Raw genomic sequence first — 21,157 nt, 5'->3', positions numbered from 1 at the left:
CAAAAAGCTTGAATCTATAAATTATTAATTGCTTCATACCCAGGACAAGAACACTGTTTTGTGCATAGAATGAAGAATGAGTAGAACCTTAATAATGTTAGGTTAGGTCATGGAAGTGGCTGAAAACATCCACAAGCAACGTGGTTTCTTACATTCAGGAGTCGATCTGAGACCTGACTCCTCTCGTTTCGCTGCTCTGCAGACCTTTGCCTGGACCTTTGGATTATAGTTTTTGTTTTTGTTTTTGTTTTTTAAGAAAATGGAATATATCTGAACAGCCTGGTGCAAACTAAGGCAAATGGTGTGCACAGGTGTCCTGTCATTTAGGATCTTTGTGTTTGTTTGTTTTTACTAGATATTTGCAATGAAGTCTGAAGGTGTAATTATGAAAACTCTACAAAGAGTTATGTTTCCATGGCTTTTGTGGAATTATTATAAAACATTAGTAGAATAAGACACTAATAATTAGAGAGTTTATGTAAAATAGTGTGGTTACACAAGAAACAAACTTACAAAATACACAAAGTTATTTGACCTGAAACTTCAATGTTATTTAGTGATTATGCTGCACAATGGATAGTTGTCATTAAAAAGAAATTTGCTTGCTGCAAATATTTGCTTACTAGGTTGGAAAAGTTATAAAATTTGTTTATTTGATCAGTTTTGATCAGTTTGTGCAGTGTAGAGTGTTTTATTTGGAAGTGAGAAACTCAGGTGCCCCAACTTAAAAACCTGGAAGGGAAAAAGCATACAGAAGGGGGTATGTGAAAATCACAAGAGGGTAGACATTTGTTGGCTTCCTTACCTGTGCTCACCTTTATCCTCACCACACTACAGCCTTGTAAAGCCAGTTGAATTGCCATGTTAGTGATCAGAAGAAAAACTGGGAGAGGGAAATTATCCAACTTCATACAGTTGTTAAGTGCTGGGGGCAGGGCTCTGACTGCGAAGTCCCTACTTACCACTAAAGGATGCTACCTGTTTCTTGAAACTGTGGCTCTATTCCTGTGGCTACATTTCATTTTCTTAGAAAGCAACATTTAGGGAAAGGTGCATAGAGTCACTAAGCCAAGCAAATTGGGCTTTAGAGTAACTCTAAACCAAAGCCAGAGGGACTCACTGTCTTTCAAACAGAAAGTCGGTTTTGGTTGTAACTTGTACTGTCCATGCAGTGAGACGCTAAAAATGAAAGGCTTGTGTGTACTGGGTCAGCAGGATGGGAGGAGTGTGGTCAATAGAAACATGAGTTGTGGTCAGAAAACCTGGATATTAGTATTATCTCTGCAACTCACTAGATGATGTGTAGCTTCAGCAAATATTTTTTACCTCCCCGAGCCTAAATTTTCCTCAGCACATATCATATCAACATTCCATGGGGTTAAGAGAATAAAAAAGAGATAAAGGGTTTTTTAAGCTATAGAACATTGTAAAATGTTATTTATATCTAACAGGTTATTTCTCTGTACATGAGCAAACCTATCCATAAGTTATTAAAGATGTTGACATCTACAAACAATTCTCTAACCTCTTCAGCAGGCTGCGGGCTGGGAAGGGATGTTGATTCTTCCATCAGGTTCTGCCTGGATAAGTCAGCTTGAAGGGGGAGAGTTAGAAAAAGATGCTGTATGGAGCCATTACCCCATTTGTCTCCTCTTTAGCAATCGCTGGTCTCCTTCTCCTACTCTGTTTTCAACACGATCAGGTAGATCATGGTAGTTTTCCTCTGGGTAACAAAATCCTTTCCTAGTCTCCTGATGGATGATACTTTGCAGCTTGCTGAAGTGCAAAACCAACCTCTCACTAGAGAGGTCCAACAACTGCAATCTCAGAATGTCAGCAGGAGCCCAAAGGTACATGCGAGATTGGGCCTAATAACTTTGTCCGACAACAGCCTAGAAGATTAGAAATATTGTTGCTGCTTGTAGCAGCAGGGTGGTTCTGTCTTTCATAAACTGAAAGCCTTTATATTTCCTTCCAAATTAATCTTTGGAGTAATAGTTTTCATAATTCATTTCATGCTATCCATTTCAGAGAGGGCAAGCCAGAGGCAGAGCACAAAGAGATGTGCGTGAGACCAGCAACAATTTCCACTCCTTCCAGCATCCTAAATCTCTAGATTGCAGAATTGCCTCACTTCACCCTCCATCCCTGACATCTTTTATCATTCATCATCAAGACAGAGAGCATAGAAATCTAATGATGAGAAAGACACCAATTTGCAAAGACAGATTGTTTGCTAGTTTGGAGAGCTGGCCTGGGTTTGACATTCAAGAGTTGATATGGTTGAAATGAATGGAGACTAGTAATAATCATCCAGATATTTAATTTTGTTATACGTGCATCTTTACTCTCTCTTTACCACCCTCCACCACACGTGCCTCTGCCTCAAATATCGTAGGTACCCAATTTTAACCTGAATTCCGAAGAAAGCTACTTGTAGTCTTCAGTTGGGGAGATAGAAAAAGTCTCAGCTTAAACTTGAAGACACAGGAAAATGTATTTGTCTTTAGTTTTTAAATACTCTGGATAATTCTTGATTTTCTGAATTGCATAAGTGAAAGAATGTGGCCGCTTCAGGTTAGTGTGTGTTCAGAATTTGTGTGTGTGAATCACAGTTGACACAAATATGAGGTTTCTGAATAGTTTTGAAAGCTTAGTAATATAAATAGTAAAAACTAGCACAAAAGTTACTCTTTGAGTGTCCTAGACTGTTTTGGAGAGGACACTAGAGGAGCTGTTAGGTCACAGGAATCACAAACATATATGGAATGATGTGGATGGGAAGCCTCATGGTGCCTTCAAACTTCAAAGGGGGCCACTGTGTACCCCAAAGGACGACTGGCCTCTCCTTCATATACTTCAGAAGCCCTTACCCTGTTTGGAATAATGAGTAAAATGCTTTAAATATATAAAATGTACTACCCATGCAAAAAGCTATTTGTTAAAATATGGCTTTTGCTTAGGCTAGTTTCAGTAAGAAAAGTAATATTGTAATTTCTATGAGTAAGTTTAAGGATGTGGGAAATTTCTCATGTGTAGGCCCTTCCCTGAGTGGTAAGATGGACATTGAGTTTAACTTATTACTAGAATGAGGGGAATGAGCCCAATTTAGCCTTATCTCTTCTTAAAACTGCGAACTGAAAAACTGAGAGCCTGATGGAAAACAAATTGACTGAAGCTATAGGAAAGCTTAGCACGGCCCAGTTCTGACGGATGCCTTCAGGCACCGTGGCCATGACCGTTTGGGTCACGGTGACAAGTTGTCCTTTCATAACTGCATCAGGTTGCCATACTGACATTTCCATTAGCTTGAAGAAGCTTCTTGCTATCACTACAGAACACGTTCACAACCAGGACTTAGGCAATTGTACCCTAAAATGTCTTCTGATGTGATTGGGTGTATGCAGGGGGGGTATCATATAGCTTGGTTGTGGCCCCTTTAACAAGGATTATAGTGGCAAGCAGAATCAGTAGGCAGAAGATGATTGAAGAACAGGTCATGTGGCACAAGTGATGGACAGACAAGCTGATCGTGGGGTCCACCGAACACGTTCCTCAATGAACACAACCGTGGTGGGGACGGAGAGGAGCAGGTCTAACAGACTGGAACGTTAGTCTGCTGGACAGCACTGCCGGGTCTCCATAGAGGAGCGTCTTCATTGCGGTAGGCCTTTCACGGCAAATGAACAAAACTTGAAATAAATCACAATTACTTATTGCTTAATATTTTGGATAATAAATTCTTTAGTTTATCAGTACCCCACGCCTTCAAATGTGCATTCTTCAAATAGTTTCAATTACATATACATTCTTTCTCCTGAACAATAAATTATTTTAAAAAAGAAAAAAAAAGAAAAGGTACATAATTTTAAAGCAAAGAGAACCAAAAAACATATATTTTTGACATTTATCTTAAACTTATATGAAAACAACTCTATGTTAGATGCTTAAATATAAATAATAAAAGACATTATGTTATTTACAATGTTACATAGTAAGTTGAGAGAGTAAAAATCTGACATTAACTCATAAAGACAGTAAATGATTTAGGAAAACATCCAAGTAATGTACAATATGTATTTACAAAAGAATATATAATAGAACATTGTGAAATGTGGCCATTTCCTTTTGTCTGCATTTCTTTGCAGGGTTTCATGGGTCTTTGTAGATAGAAATCTTGGTGGCTGGTGGAATGCAGCCAGCACTGAATGAAAAAATCAGGCCTTTCATATTTTCACCAGTGTGAACCATGCACCTTTCAACCCCAGACCAAAAAAATAATAATAAAATTACTGAGCAAGTTACCCTGGATAAACTCCACTTATATCAAGACGATCACACTTAAATGAAGAAGATACAGCATGTTGGTGTTTGAAACGCATTCACCCACATCCAGGTTGAATCCTATTTTGTAGAAAAGCACGAGATTGTCCAGGTGCTCTTGAAGAAAAGTCATACCAGGCAGAAAGGAAGGGTAGGACAGAAAAGGAATCTTGAGTGAGAAAAAGGAGTTTTGCATATACTATGTTCCATTGCATAGCCCTCAGTGGGATATGATTTCAGACCCAGGGGAGGAAAGTTGCTGTTGAACTTCTGGGCCATTTCCACTGCCCGAAAACCCATGAAAGCTTTTCATAGGCTGGGAACATAGGTTCACACTCCTTTGAGTTGCCACAGCACTGCCTGTGTCTATAAACAGGGTTGGTTGAGAGCCATGTGGCAATTAAACATCATAGAGATGCCCTGTGAACACAAAGTGGGCGGCTGCAGCAGATAACCCTGAGGAGTCAGCTGGCCTTTCTTATCAAGGGAAGCTCTTACTCTACAGATGGTAATGCTGCCCTGACTAATGCCACCTCTGTGAGTGACCAGAATCAAGTTGGAAATGAAACTGCCTCTTTACCTACATTTTCACATATTTTTGCAACGTGAAAATTCACAGCTATTTTCAAACTGATGGAAATGTTGGTCATTGATCTCAACAGATTTTATTTATTCCCAGAACTCTCCAGAAGGAGGCATTTGAATACTCCAAAGCCTGTATAATTTGAAACAGAAATTTTAGAGTTTTAATTCATGATAGGAAGTTTTTTTTTATTGAAACAGTCTAAGGCTGACTCAAGCCCTTCAAATATTAGAATAATCTACAGAACTGGTTCATGTTGACTTGTCTTCTTGCTCCTGCCATGAGTGCACTCATTTCTACAGACCTGGAAAATCAGTGCAGCTTAGGCAGCCTGCGAGGGGCCCTTCCCTGTAGGTTAACGAGCTGATGTGGGCAATGCTGGACATGGAGACAGTGGCATGTGAACAACAAAAGGCAGCTTGGGAGACCAAACACTCAGAGTGACACCAAGCACCTGCGGACAGTCATCTCTGTGCATGGCAGAAACATGTAGGAGCTCAATGACAGGACTCATGCTCAGCCCGCATCTTTCTCTTAAGACCTACTTGCATGCTATTTGTTCCCTTTACCTTTACATAGAGGTCCGGGGAAGAAATAGGTTCAGTTCACCTTCAAACAAGAAGCAGTTACTCTCACTGAGTGCATGCCTGGTATTTTGATCCCTGTGCTAACCTGTTTCCCATTTTGTCATATGGTTCCTAGGAGTCTACTTGGAACCTAAATAAAGCTCCAACTTAATTTGACAGATTTCAGGCAGATCATTACATAGAGCCTCTTATTTTTTTTAAATCTCTGATTTTCCTAGATTAGCAGTTATTTCAAATGGCAATACCTATAGGCATTCCTTGGATTTACAATCACAAGAGAACATGCAAAATTCAGGCCCATCTTAGTCCTGCTCTGTGACAGTAAAGCAAAAAGTAAGAAAGGGTGGAAATGGGTGATACAGAATGCGAGTTGAGAGGTCAGTACACAAGAGGGGGCATTTCTGCATGGAAATGTGCCATCTTCCAACACCACTGATGCTTCCTGGCAAAGCATGGCTCGCAGAAGGTTCTTACTAATCACAAATCTCATGCACATTGGCCATTCCTGACAAGAATGTTCATGCATAGTTATGACCTAATCAAGGCAACATTGAAAAACAAGAGAAAAGAATAAGGAGAAAGGAGTGCTCAACAAAACTGGATGAAATTGCAACCCAGTTGCACAGCTGCTCTCCACTTGTGTCTTCTACATGGTCACTCCTTCTAGACACTCTATTTCCCCACGGTGACAAGTGACCATTACAAACAGCAGGCACATTTCAGTCTAGAAGTATTTCAGACAAACTGCTGAGTGTGTGCTGTTTAAGCGGGGGTTTTGTGCCATAGTATGTCTGTTTTGAGTCAAGAAGACACAGCCAATCACTGGCTCCGAAATTGGTGAAAAATACAAATCAGGAATGATTGCACCTTTCTCAGCCATGGTTTGATCTTCATCTAGATGTGCTGCTGTGTCATTCCCCCCAGAGAAAAAGTGACATTGAGTCCTCTCATAAGGGGTTGGACTTACCCCAATAGCAAGCCAGAACACAATTTCTTTCCTACCCACCCAAACTGTGGCTTGCTTGTCAAGAAAAATAAATCAAAATCAAGTAAATGGTAGCTCCTTTGAGTGAGAGCAAGCTGTCTTCTGCTTAACAATATAGGTTTTTTTTTTAAAAAAAATCACAATATTACTTTCTTCCTAATATGTAACATTACTTAATGCAGTTTCCTGCTATAATTAATAGTAGCATGCTGTTGGATCTACTATTATCTCAGAGCCCAGTGAAGCAAACCTTTGGCTGGCAGAGTAGACACAACTCATTTCATTTACTGAAAGCGAAATAAAACTTCGTACAAAAGAGGAGGGTATTTGGATGGGTGTGCCGTTACGAGACGTACTGACTGACTGGGGGCTACTGGAAGCAAACAGAGGAACCATTGCAAGTCTTGCAAATCATACATCCGGTCAACATCATAGTGCAATGCACGAGAAGCCAGCAAAAACTGAATATATGGGAGGGTTTGCGGAAATACTGTGGAAAAGCAATCACGGTAATGGTACAAAACTTGCTCTCGACATAACATAACATAAAGGCACCGTTGATATCTTTCTCATTTTGAAATACTGTAAAAAATTGCTACATATGGCACATAACACATTTTTACATACATATATTTAATTTATAAAAGTTTTTTTTCCTGTTTTCTATTTGCAGAACTGCTAAAATAAAATAAATTGTTTAATTTAAGGTGGAATACTTTATTATATAAAATAAAGTTTTACAGGTGAATCTATGTGTTTATTTAGGTTTTATACAGCGATAGGGTCTTGGTTAGCAATTACACTAGACAGCCTGGCCTGCAGATCTTCCTGCGTAGAGAAGCGGCCTGCTGGGTTAGTCCTGCTCTCAGCCAGGCGGAAGGCAGGTGCTGCCTCGAGACTGGCTGCTAGGGGGTTCTGTATGCCCAGGAACGGTGTGGCTTCACCTACTCTCTCATCTTCTGTTTCACTCTCTGAGTTACTGCACTCAGCACTTGTATTGCTGTCCATTTCCAACCTGTTGGCAATGTGGCCATTGGGCTTGGTTCTTTTGGCCCGCCGGCTGTTGGTGAGTTTCTTAGCAGGTTCTTGAGCTGGCTCGTACTCCTGGGTCGTTTCATACTCCTCATCCTCCACTATCCTCAAAGGGCTAGGGGGCAGGCTGTTGCTCTCATGCGCGGGGTTGTGGTGGAAGGAGTTGAACTGCTGAGGGTGGTGGTCGCACTTTTCCCGCAGCCTGGGTGGTGTCACCAGAAGCAGAGGTCTCTCTTCTTCCACAAAGGGGCTGATGGCCATGGAGGGTACGGATGCTGTCGTGCTGGACACAGGTGGAGACATTTCCGAAGGGGGCGATTTGGGGGAGCTTGGCGTGTGGAAATCTACAGGTGACATACGAGCCGGGGTGGTCATGGCTGACACATACCTGTGTGAGCACAGAATACCCCGCATAAGTGTGGTGGAATAAGAGGCATGGAGTAGGGAGGGTAAGGGGACAGACTTCACGAAATTATAATCAGAGAACAAAGACTCTAATCATTGTATACTTCTTGACTTTTACACTAGGGCATTCAGCCCCCTTGGAATCAAAGTATGTAGCCAATAGGCTCCTTACAGGAAGTACATGCACAGGTCAGCTACATTGCCTAGCTCATCAACGCTTTTAGGATGTTCAAACTCATCGTGATTTTAAATAAAAACATGAGTCAGGTCAAGAGGGCACTAGGTCCTGGAAACCTGTCAGTTTATAAGGACCAAGGCTCAGGGATATGTAAAGGAAAGAAGTATTACTTAAATACTATACCTTCCTAAAGGCCAAGGGGTCTTAGAGAATGAAGCCCAAATGGGGAATGGAAGAAGATCTAAGATGAGTTGCTGAGGGCTGGCTCTGCATGCATTTGGATCTGTGTGCCTTGTTTCTCCTTAGCTCAGCTATAAGGTTATGTCTTATGAAAAAAAGAGAGCATAGTGACTTAGATTTATTCCTGGTAACACTGTAATACATTTGTGTGCTTTAAAATTTTCCACGAAATGCTATTTCTTAACATTCAGTTTGCTACTATCCATCCCAGAGACCAAGATATCCACAGATAAGCCTGAGAGGACCTTACATTGGCTTCAGAGCACACTCGGTGTCTGGCTACCTTTCCTCCAATGCTTACCGCTGCATGAGTCTTCGACTTGTCTTTGTGACTGCTCAAGGTTGGATGTCCCATGTCACCTTATGTCACCTTATGTAGGATGCTCAGTCAATCTTGTTGTAAAGACATTGAGTGCCCTGTTTTGTTTTTTTTACAATATCATGTGTTATTTTTTTTGTCCTCTCAGAATAAGAAGACCTGACTTGACACAGAAGATGTGGCTTATTCAGAGTCACATTTCTTGGCTTTTTATAAACACGTTACCAATGCATAGCACCGAGTGACTCTCTTCTTCACACTGGCATTCTCAGAGTCTAATTTGACATGACCTGTGATGACACAGGACACCATCATCTGAGCATTGGCTAACGGGATCCCGCTCACTTTCCTGCTTCTCAGCGGTGATTCAGAGTAGCCTGGATGTGAGATCTAGCTGTGTCTAAAACGGGGACGTGTCTGGACGTTGAGATATTTGGGGCTTGAGTCTTCAGACTCTTTGCTTTGAGGAGACTTAAATTAAGCTATCTGAGAACTGCTAACCCCAATTCAACCAACACGTAAAAGTGATTTGTCTTTTCTCTCCTTGAACCCCGGGTTCAGGTATATTTTGTAGTCCTAGAGAACATTCTGGGGTATTCAAGGAGGCCTACCACAGTAGGGAAATGTCAACCTTTAAAGATAACTGTCCCATGTAATGATGAAGGAAAAATTTATCACTAACTTCTTTTTCAGGTTTCAGAAAAGACTAAAATAGGACAGCTAAACTTTCTTCATACATAAAGATATAATTACATGAATCTAAGTTGCATGTTTTACACCAGATTTGGATCAATACCTACTTTCTCATACATGAACAGAACAATGTTCAATTCCATAACACTCTGAAATACCATTTTGGGGTATTTCATAGAAAGGCCCTTGGAGAAGTGATTAGCAGGTTTTATATGACCGAAAGCCCAGAACTGGTCTTCCTTCATTTTAAGTACTTCCCAGTCCATGAGTGGAAAAAGCCTATCAAAATAATTTCTACCCATGTAAATACCAAATAAGCATGGATTTGACATTCTTTAAAGCTTTGGACAAATGGCCAAAGATTAGACTGAGATGACACAGTAAACAAAGAGACAACCCCACTGGATTTGAAAACAAGTGACAGCTGGCTGATAGTCTAGCAATGGTGGTCGATATAATGCTCTCCCAGTTTAGGTGAAAATGGGTAAGGAGAACCTGTGAATTCAGTATTCCCATTAAGCATCTCTTTCAGTTTACTCTCCAGTGTTCTGTGTTTTACCTTTGCCGTAGTCCCCCTCCCAACCCCAATCCAACACCCTAGAAGAGTCAAAACATTCAGGAACAAAGGACCATATTGGAGGCAATATCTGCTTTAAAAACCACCTGTGAAGACTGCCAATGCAGCATATAAAAGATTTATTTATTCATCCCTTCCTGGAATTTCATAAAAGGGATAGTCTACGGTGGAACGCAAGCGCTCGTTCCCCATGACAGTCAGCAGCAGCATAGCCCTTGACTTGATTTTAGCTGAGGCTGGAAGGTAAGAAAAGTTAGCACGAGAAAACGTGAAGTCAGTTCAGCCAGAGTTTGGATAACTGGCAAACTGGAATTATAGAAGGGTCCTTATCAATCACTGGTGCCATCTCTGTAAAGTTACAACAGAGGAAACAGGTCTCGAGTGGGGCCGAGCCTAAGGTCAGAGCTAGGAATTCCAAGTTTGCACTTTCCACATCAAATCATTCCAGCTCTTTAAGAGTCTGTTGCCTGTTAGCCATTGGGACGCCGGGAGAAGCTCAGATGAAATGAGTTCAGTCAAACAAAAAGATGACTTCATCAACTAGGAGCACTCCTAGCACAGGCAACTGCCGCCCCTTATTCTCATTTGAGTAGATTTCCTTAGGTGAGACCGCAGGTGCTCACGGGAATTCTCTGCCTGGGGTTCTCTCTCCTCTGCGGTAGATTTGCCCTTCGGTTTTACCTTTCACTATGAGGAGAGTCTCGGTAGGAGTCAGGGGTTTCTCTGGCATGCCTGAGGAAGCTGTTACATTCACGAGGGCCTCCTAAGCCATTAAGACGTCCTCTCGGGCCCCCAGTTGGGCTGCTGTGCCTACTGTTTTCTACTGATGACATCATGATTACAGAGTGGCTTTCGGAAAGGATGCTTTCGGTGTGCCCATTGCTCCAGCTAGAGGGGAAAGGTGAAAGGCAAAGAGGTAATTTAAAAAAAATTATAAGCAACAAAGTAAATGGAAGAGGATGGCCTGACACATATTTCAAATTATCGCTGCATCAGTAGCTTACTATGACATTGCTTGTCTCGGAATAGAATTGTTACGAAGATACATAGTACAGAAAAGATCTTGATGTAGACTGGTTTTGTAGGATACAGGTTCTTCATTTGTTCATGCATTCAAATGTCACTGTGTCAATGACACTTTTATCAAATGTCACTGTGTACTAAGTGTTCTTATGATCATGTGTTCTTGAGTGGCTTAAGTTAAGGAAACATTTGCCCAATGAGCTGCACTTGGAAGCCTAGTGTTGCCCTTGGTAGCACACACTCAGACGTGGCAATTCAGTCACTGCAAGAAGTCAACTTCTAAGTATCCTGCAGCACCTAAGACTTTCCCCAGCATAGCAATTCAGTGAGTGGTGGGGCGAGAATAAAGGCAATCTCTAAAGTGGGGAAAAACCATCCTCAAGGGAGGTGTTATTTCCCCATTTGATGAAAAAATTAAGGCTCACATTTAAACAGCAATTAAATGGTAGGGCCAGTTGATGTCCCAAACCATACCTTTAACTGCCCTTCACTGCCCCATATGTGTCCTTGTCCCTTCTCAGGCAGGGACAGCACAAGGACATATGCAAATGTCCATGCATGGAGGAATGCCATGCATTTTTTTTTGTTCCCGTACCTGTGACTAGGAGTCTGGGTGACGGTAGTGGAGTGATGAGCGGTCGAGGTGTAGTGACTGGTGGAGAAAGATGTCTCCACTTCTCGTTCAACGATTTGCTCGCTGGAGATGATATTTTTAGATACATATTGCTGGATAAACAAAGAGACACAACTTGAAGATTCATGTAAATCAAAACACTAACAATGCCACACACAAAAAAATCTAGTCCATGTGCTTCATAACAAATTTCATTTCTCCAGTGCCCAGATGGCTAATCCTATCCTGACTACTACGGCCTTTAGATTTGGTAAGTGGAGTTGATAAATTAATCTTTGGTAGCGCCCTCAAGGTAGGTCCTATCATTGAAACTGCATATGGTCAGAAACAGACCTATTTTTGTCTGTTTTGTTTGCCATTGAGAACCTGGCTGGAATTCAACACAGATCATTGCTCGGTATTCATTTTTGTCATGGTTGCTACAAGTAAAGAACATTTTGTTTAAAACCTCTGTATTTCGGATCTACCTCTCTCTTATAATTTCCTAGTGCCCGTGTCACCCCAGGGATACCACTTAAATTGTTAACTTGTCGGTGGTAAGACGAAGAAGGCGATGAGAGAGCTGAAGGACTTGCGGTGGCTGTCACGGTCATGTATCTTGGCTACACAAAGGGCCCATGTTCAGTGCAAATGTATCTACTTCGCTTTCGTCAGCAAATCACACAGGAGCTATTACTGCCTTCTCTCAGTGAGAGGCGCATTCTGAAGTTGTTTGTAAATGCTATTCATATTTACAGCAAATTGAGTTAAATAAGAGGATAAGGCATGGAAAGGAATTCTCTTAGATGAAATATGCACTTTATAATCTGATGGGCTGTGGGCACTAAAAGAGCCTGATATATTTGTGGAAACCCCCAAAATATTCAACTGGGTTGTGCTTGAAATTCTAACTGGTTCTCTTAGAGAAAAGGCTATTCCACGTGGATCTCTCCGGGCCATACAAACAGCTAGCTTGCTTTAAGAAAAGGTGGTGGTGTCATACGTAATGAGCTATTTCCAGTCTGTGTACCATTTCACTCTTGCTCCTTGCAAGGCAATGTAAGCTCAGTGAGTCTAATGAAAATAATATTTAACAATAATTCAACACTTATTAAATGCCACTGGGTTAAGTGCTTTGTATAGTTTCTTTTATTTAATGCTAACAAGAACTTTCTGAAGTAGGTATTACTTTCAGGCCTGTTCTCATAATGAACAAATAGGGTTTAGAAAGATTAAAACCTTAAAGTACTGCAGCTTGAGCCATAGTTGGGATCCAGGCAGTCATTCGGCTTGCTATATATTGTAACATCCGCAGCAGCAGCTTATAGGTGTGCCTACATGGAGTGCATTTATCAACTGTGCAGGACGTTCTAGTGAATGTTGGTCAGGGGAGGAAAGCAGCAACGTGTGTTAACACACTAGCACTTCACACTAACAACATTCTGAAGGTCTTCGCTACGAGACTTGCTGGTGATTTCGTAACCTCCAACTCTGAACTTGGGGCCATGATATATTTGCTCCAGACAAAATACACCTTTTTCTATAGGATAGAAAATGTAGTGACCACCTTCAAGACCACCTTCCAGCTTTGCTTATAAAAAACCCAAACATCAGAAGGAAATGAAGAAAACAGGAAGAGATGACAGTGGAATTGAAGGAGCAGTATCTCAAAAACCAGGAAAACTGAGCCCAGCTCTGGCCCTAATCTGCAAAAAAAGGGAGTTTTGGATGATGACTACTGAAAGGCTTTCCACAATCTAATATTCTATGACTTCGTTATATTTAAAAGCTGAGTGCTTGGTACATTTTAAACAAAATACCTGAATGATTAAAGGCTATATTTCATCTGGAGGGTGTGACACCACGGAAAGTGGAGGGGAATAAGAAAGCATTACGTTCTTCCAGTTTTGCTGAGAAGCAAGTTTGATAAGTCACTCGACCTTTCCGGGCCCTAATTTCTTCCTTTGTAAATCAATCAGCAAATCACCAAGCACCGGGCGATGCCTCTAATAAAAATCACTCAAGCCTCTAGGTCTGTTATCAGTACTAATCAGTTGTAGCCTGGAGTAGCTTTCATTCCCAAATTATAAAAATAAAACATTTCCTTCTTAGTCTTGTAACATTAATTTTCTTATTTTTTCTTTGTGTTTTCCTTTTCTTTCTTCCAGTTACAACCTACCTCCCTGCAGAACAAACCCGACGTTACTATTCCAGCCCCTTAATGGACACTTCCGAGGAGGAAATGTGCTGGTTTTATAGTAACCAAATCCACTTTAAAAAGTGTTCCCATTATTTTCTCCTGGCAAAACCTTAGATTCCTGGAAGCCGTGGAGATTAATGGCAGTGGCTAAGAGCCCAAGAGCTTTAGAAAATAAACTTCAAGGTGCCGGAACAGAGCAGAGACGCTCCGCTTTTCCATTGGCCAGAGTCGACATACATTCACCAGCTGAACGTTCTCGGTGGGTGGATTTGGGTGGTGAGGCCCGTTGGCTATGTTCACCATGTTGTTTCGCTCAGACCGCAGACTCTGCCGAAGCCGGTCGTGAAGCTTTTTCCGCTGCTTCCTGGATATGGAAAAGGGAACACTGTTTTTTTTCTATTATTTACATTTCTTAGGACAGTCAGTTCTTTATTTCACCAGCACCTAACTCAGGCAGTGTGCTGGTGGTGAGGGAGCGGGAGGGGGGTGCACCATTTTATCTCAGAATCTGCCTACGAAGGGCAGACAGGGAACCGAATGTTCTCAGCAAAAAGATTTGAGAAGCCGAATGGGATTCTTACAGAAATTGAACTAGGCTGCCAAGAGATGAGATGAAAGAGAAATCAAGTTGTCATTTGGCTAAAACCCCAGGTTTCCTGATCCATCCATCTATGTCCTACAGACATAGGTAATAATTTGTGCTGTGCAATTGAGAAAGCTGATTTCACTAATACTCTTGACTAAAGTTTGTCCTTTAAGGAAATGCAGTTAGTTCTGAATCTGCACATTATATGTAGAGTGTGTGCATGTAGAGTACTGAACATGAGTGAAGATTCATGCATCTTTTGCCTGCAAATTTTGGCACAGTTGTAACAGAATCCTACTCTAGTAATGCTTTTGTGTATGACTCTGTAATAACTATTAAAATATCTAAAAAGACTCTTAAACTTGACTCCATGAAGGCTTCTCTCTATCACTTACTCCATTCTGGCACTGAAATCTTGGGGTATTAAGAAAACACCATCCATGCCCTTGATTTTATAGAATAAAAGCATATTGTCTTGTTCCTCAGTGCAACATTTAGATCATAATAATATCCCCATATTAGTGTTGGCAAGAGAATTTAAGTGATGAAGCAACAAAACAAAACTTAATGTTATTTTAGACTTGAAGTAGAGGAGGCTATGTGTCAGAGAGAAAGTGGAGGGAATTCAGGTCACAAAGTAATTATATTTGTGTATATGGATTCGGTTTAAAGGATCAAACACAGTAAACATGAATCTGTTTTAATGTTCCCCTTTTGTGGTTTCAAAGCAACTTTTTCTTGATTTTCCTCCCATGAGCTTCCTCATACTTGAGAGCATCTGATCAGAAACTGACATTTCAACCACCACCAAGTGTTACCTTCTAAGCATCAGTGCAAGTTGGACGTGTCCTCCGCAGTGTTTGGCACCTACCACTCTCATCTCCTGTGGAGGTGGTGTGTGCACACCCACATCCACACATGCATGCACGCGTGCGCACACACACACACATGCCTGTAGGGCCCCATATGAGCCTGCCTCGCTGACCCTTTCTCTGGTCGTGGGGCTGTGGTCACTTATCAGAAGTCTGCTGAACATTTTCACACAAATAGGCAGTGCTTTCTAACTATGTGATTAGGAAAGGTGCTCAAAATGGATTATTCAGAAGAAAAAATAAGGGGAAAGGTCCCCCCGGTGTCCCTCTGCCCACTTTTTATCAAGACTGGGCTGAGGAGGTGGGTTCCCGCAGGGCCCTTGGGGGGGGGGCACTGCCTGTGCGCACGGGGGGAGGCACGGAGGAGGAAGGCTTACTTGGTTTTGCAGTAGGCCACCACACACATGATGCCGACCACAAGCAGGGCGATGCAGATGCCGGTGATGGTCAACACCCTCTTCTGGTAGAGCTCCTCCGCTTCTGGAAAGGGATGAGAGCGGATGTCACCAAAGGTCCCTTGCATGTGCCAGGACTTACAGCTGAACAGTTTGCATGCTGCATGACATTGCCCATGGTCACAAGAAAGTAAATATGTGACAACTCGTTACTTTTACAGACATACTTCAAATACAGCATACCCTGTCCTATATTTTGCACATAAACTTCAAAGCCAGATGAGGCCATTTACAATAAAAAGTAGTATGCTATAATATTACTTTATTTATAAGATATAGATACATATGTATCAAATTAGCAAATCATAAACACTGATTATAAAATAACTTGGGTTACAACCGTGGCTTTTATTTTTTAAAAATCTCTTGCAAAGACAACAGGAATCAGGTCATTCAAGGAGCTGGGACCAGCACCCCAGGATCCCCCTGTCCTCCTTTCTCTCCCCCCCCCAGGCTCTTTGGATTTCCCAGCTATTTTATATTCCAGTGGTCTTTACAAAGAACCATTTCTAACTTAATAAAATAAACTCAAAGACATTTGCAAACATGAGCTTGGCTTGTAGTTAGCAAGAACATTGGGGCAGGATCCCTATGCTTTCACAGTAGAATGTGAAGGTAAGCCACGTGATAAGGAGCAGCAAGGCACTGTCCCAGAGAAAACCCAGGAGGATGGGTAGCACAGTCCTGGGCCAAGGTGAACCTTCGTTCTTTGCAGGACAATTATTATTATGTCACCAACTGTACTTACAGAACTCATCTATCTGCATAGAGGAACTACCAGCAGAAACGGTGTGTGGCTTGGAATAGACATACTCTCCTGCATTGACCAAGAGGGCAAATTAGTTCATGCAGATCACACTTAAGGAAGTGTGGTACTGAGAACATCGAACTAAAGGTACTGGAGCATCCCCAATGCAGCCAGTCTCCTATCCATGGAAGTCTTTCTATTTGCAAATCAGTTTTTTTTGGTGGATGATTTGACTATATTGTAAGTCAGGTTATTAACAAGACCGGCTGACTTAATGGTGAACCCAATTCCCTAGGAGCTGAGCTTCCAACCATTGCAATTACACAGATTGGAAGGCAGTCTCCAGGTTACTGAGAAAGAGAACCCAACCCATGCATAACAAGCATGGTAAGCTCTACTTGGCTTTCTGGCGGATAAGCTGGTTGAGAACTTGGGAACATCATGCAAATGAATGTCTTTTATCTGGACATCAACACGGGGCCTTACGAACATTTTCAGTTTACATTCTCAGTCTCAGTAACCACACCCTTTTTCTCTACGACAGAGGGCAATTCACAGGAAATTTTCTTAGAATGAAAAAGTGCATTTTAATTTCTATGATACAGTCAACCTTATCATTAAAACACAACATTTCCTACAAGCCAAGCCCATGGTAATCAAATTCCAGTTAACAGGTCAGGAACATTGTCAAATCCAATGAATACAGCACTGATTATTAACGGGAGGAGGAGGAGAACAGAAGTCAGTGGGTAAAGGACTAGAATGCCGCAGAGATTAGACAAAAACAAACCGAAAGGTTGGAAGGGGAAAAGGAAAAACAAACCAAGAGGACAGACAGACTGACAGAATGGCTGAGAGAGGGAGGAAGTCAGGTACAAGGAAAAAGAAGGTTAAAAGTGAAGGAGTCATCTGAAGTCCCTGGCACAGCATGCCTGATACAAAGGGAGGAAAAAGAAAGAAAGAAAAGAAAACCAGAGGAGGAAATGCTTAGGTAGGAGGGTGGATGCAGAGTTGGAAGGGTTGCCCCATACAGCATAACTCCTAACCTAGGCTGGCCGGCACGTGGAAGCCACAATTAGGAAGCAAAGCAGCTGGCGCACTGCCGTGAGACAACCAGGAGACATTAAGAGCGCTGTTGCATAGTTTTCGTGCCACAGAAGTCAAGTGAGGAGTGGAATGTGAATGCTTATGTGTTAATGGCTTGTGTCTGCTGCCTCCCCTCCCCTCATAGAAATAGAACAGGGAATGTGTCATTTGTGATGTATCATTCTATGGGGTGTTAATCTGTGAGCTGGTGCCTGCGGAGCATCCTCCTTGACCTGGCATCCAGATCAGCCCTTAGCATGTACCTGCTGGTCCTTCTCCACGGAACCCAGGACACAGAGCAAGGTGCCTTTGGTTATGGAGAGTTGATTAAGAAATAGGGGTGTAAAAGTATTATTGCTGAGAAAATAAAGACCCTGCCTTATGTGACTTTTTTCACTCACTCTAAATTTTTTCTTCTTTTAAAATGATAAGGGTCTGGTAGCGTTGACCTCTTTACCTCATGTCTTTAGGAAAAAACTCAGAAATTGCTTCTGCAAACTACAAAAAAGAGACCTACCCAAGGGTGAAAGAAGGGTGAAGCATCATGCGTACTTTCAAGGGTTTTACTGACCAGTTTTTTATTGCTATTAATGGTAAAAGGATAGATGGATCTAGGTCTGTGAATACCTGGTGTATAATGCCTCACCCATCCTGCCTGTGTTGTATAGGAAGGCACCCACTTCCCAGTGAGATCAGTTATGGGAATGAAAGGGCCCAGTAAAGGCCAAGGGGTAAAGCAAAAGTGCTAAGTGAAATGATGAAAGCAAAGGCCCATAGGATACAGATGTGGGGTTCAGATTCTGTATTCACATCAGCATTTATTGAATGCCTTCAGTGTGTCTCATCGAAGTTTCTATTTGATTTTCCAATGCTTTACTGGATCAAGTGCCCTCCCCACCCCACAATATTGAGTGAGTTAAAAGAAAAATACTTGGTTAAAAATAAGATAGACAATGGCTTCTTTGAACCCCGCCTTTTCCCCTTAATTTTTTCTCAGTGTGATGGGGTCAATAGGGTAACAGTACATTAAAGGCAGTGCTGAAAAAGAGAAGTCCTCAGTCCAGGCGGCAGATGTGCCTTAATGAGTGGAAATGCTGCCGAGGCTTTACGGTTTGGCTGGCCGAATTCCGATCAACCACATTTTCCAGTGTGATCTGGCCAGGCCAAGCGACAGAGGCCTTGCCTTTCTCAATTTTAATTGACCTTTAAGGTCTAAATTTCCTTAGCCTCGGGACTGCGGGGCCTCCGGATGAGACATGTGAATATCAACAGGCTGTGTCTTTATCACCCCTTGAGACCTTCCTGAGGGGGGAGTGGTATATCTGAAATATCCTTCACCTTACTTCACTGTTTGGGAAGGAAAATAATAGTTCTACAGTCAGGCTCTAAAGGGATAAGGTAGCAAAGATGCTGTTAGGAAGAAGAGGGAAGGTGACTGTGAAATGTTTTTCCTCCCTGCAGGAAAGGCCAATAGGCATTTGTAGAAGTAGGTCAATTTTCATGCCGAGGGACGTGATTGATGTGGAAGCTACTCTCCCCAAGCAGACAGCCTGCCACTCAAGTGACACTGTGGGCCCTCTCTTGCCTCTCATCCTGGGAGATGTCCTCTGACTTTCAAAGGACCACATACAAATGTGGGATGTTTGTCATCAGAGGAACAGTTTTCTCTTGGGAGGTTTCTTGGAGGTGCAGGCAATGAGTTTCTATTCCTGCAACTGCTAGAGACAGCAACAGCCTCATTTCCCACGAATCACAGACAGTGCACGGGCTATCAACTGTGATGTATCAGCCCAAAGAAGATGGCAGCTGTAGGGGGCCCTCTCTACATGATGTCACTGACACCCACTGAATGGGGAGCAGACGTTCCATTCATCAGGACACTGCGGACCCATGACCCAGTCCAAGGCCAAATGCAGCATCCAGGAGGCCTGGGCTGTGGAGCCTCTGGGAAGGTAGTGTGATCTCCTCTCCTCCCAAGACTGGCCTTTCCTACCAACCAGTTAGGATGAGGACTTTCAAAAGGAGCATGCCCCAACTTCACGTGCTTGTAGGAGAAGTTTTACATTTAGTGTTTGGTTATCTGGATAATCCTAGTGACTCAAGTTTAATTCCATTAGCACAAGGCTTTCCACCTAAAACAGCACAGGGCTTATCTCTCTCCGTGTTCTTTCTTTCCTCATGAGATAAAGAAGTTGACTACAGTCAAGTTCGAAGAGCTCCAGAAAATCAGAGTAATTCATCTGTTCTTGTAGTGTTGTGTTGCAATGTAAGACCTTTCCTGATGGTGTTAGGTATCATTTTTATAGTGTATGTCAAACTACCATCAGCCTGAGATTTGCTGTTATTTTAAGGTGATATGTGACACTTCTTTGGTGCTTGGTTCCTGGTTTGGTTCCTCCGGCAGCCTTGTGTACCCCTCCAACTTACCCCCCGCTCTGAAATGACAGCACGCCCAGCTCCAATCAGTGGGCCAAGGAACGTGAGATGTACGTGAACTTGCAGCAGGTGAGATGCTTGGGACTCTAAAAGCTGCTGCACTCAGTAACATTTCGGTACATTAATCATCGATCGAAAGCAGAGAAATCATTGTTATAGCTGTATGATCCCTTCTAAAGAAAAAGGAAGTTTGTTAGGAACTGAAAGGGAAGAGTGGGAAGGGGAAGAGATTTCAGCTCATAGGCTCTAAATTCTGCAGGCCAAAAGGAATGATGATTGGTCCATACCCATAAATTCAATCCCAAGATGCTCTGCCAATGCAGAAAGTTGACAAAAAAAGAAAGAAAGGGAAAAAAGTTTCAGAAAAGAGCAATACACTGCACTCCAAAACACATTACACATGACTATTACAGCTCTCTGAGCGTGCACACTGAACAGGACAAACGGTGTTTGTTAATGAAGCAGTGCTCAGGTACGCCTCCAACAGCCCACACGGGGAACTTCTCTTTTAAGAGGTGCGCAAATACCAGCACACCTTGCCTTTATTAACCCTTAAAAGACTTTACTGAGGGAGAAGTCGTATAGCTGACCTACCCTCTACAGTCCTGCTCCTACGTAGTTTGGGAATAAAAATACTGTATTTTTAATTGGAGTAGGCATTCAGTATTGTTTCACTCCTGTCTTTTTAAAAGGCAGAAGGAAAGTTCCAGAATGTTGAAAATTTTTGTTGCCCCAAAGACACACAGTGGCAGAGCCAGGAATAGAAGCCAAGGGGGTAAAAATTTGAGATTTTTATCACATTGGATTTATATTTTTCTTTAGTTACACTCACCTATTTCTTGTGGTCTTGGTCATGTCTTGAAACTCTTATCTCCTACCCTTCTACTCTCTCCACCATTTATGTGGTATTGGACACACATTTCTGCCCCAGAAGCCTGGGAGGGCTTTGGGGCACCAGAACCTGCCTGCAGCGTTTTCGTGTCATTTCTGTTTGGTACAGGAAAGGCTTAACGGTTTTTTCAAATTGTAAAAAAAAAATAAGAATACTGGGCAGGATACAATTCCAGGGATCTTTAGTGAATTTGAATGTATTACTCAAAACACAGTGAGGCAGTTTAGATGGCCACCCTGCAGTGCTGAGTGCTGATGCCTGGGTGGGCTTCATAGGCGTGGGCTTCGGAGAACCCACCTGAGGACAGCCCAGCCAAGGGGGCCG

At 42.2% G+C, this 21,157-nt stretch overlaps 1 protein-coding gene across 4 annotated transcripts in view; it reads right to left on the bottom strand.

The window, feature by feature from the left end:
- Positions 1-3,726: 3,726 nt before the first annotated feature.
- NRG1 (neuregulin 1) overlaps positions 3,727-21,157 on the bottom strand; it is a 959,746-nt gene continuing 942,315 nt past the window's right edge. For 3 of the 4 annotated variants that reach the window (XM_037055334.1, XM_037055337.1, XM_037055335.1), the window contains 6 exons: positions 20,229-20,252; positions 15,594-15,696; positions 13,996-14,122; positions 11,541-11,671; positions 10,604-10,810; positions 3,727-7,898 (listed from right to left, as the gene is read on the bottom strand). In XM_037055334.1, coding sequence (XP_036911229.1) covers positions 7,247-7,898; positions 10,604-10,810; positions 11,541-11,671; positions 13,996-14,122; positions 15,594-15,696; positions 20,229-20,252 — 1,244 coding nt within the window. In that variant the 3' untranslated portion in view covers positions 3,727-7,246. The remainder of the gene's footprint in view (positions 7,899-10,603; positions 10,811-11,540; positions 11,672-13,995; positions 14,123-15,593; positions 15,697-20,228; positions 20,253-21,157) is intronic. The other variant, XM_037055336.1, reaches the window with a different exon arrangement.

This window comes from Sturnira hondurensis, unplaced genomic scaffold (assembly GCF_014824575.4).
Source record: "Sturnira hondurensis isolate 20B ecotype Veracruz unplaced genomic scaffold, ASM1482457v3 Scaffold0008640, whole genome shotgun sequence".
In the NCBI taxonomy this organism is placed as follows: Eukaryota; Metazoa; Chordata; class Mammalia; order Chiroptera; family Phyllostomidae; genus Sturnira; species Sturnira hondurensis.
Note: the sequence above shows the minus strand (reverse complement) of the source record. Positions and strands in the feature narration are given on the sequence as shown.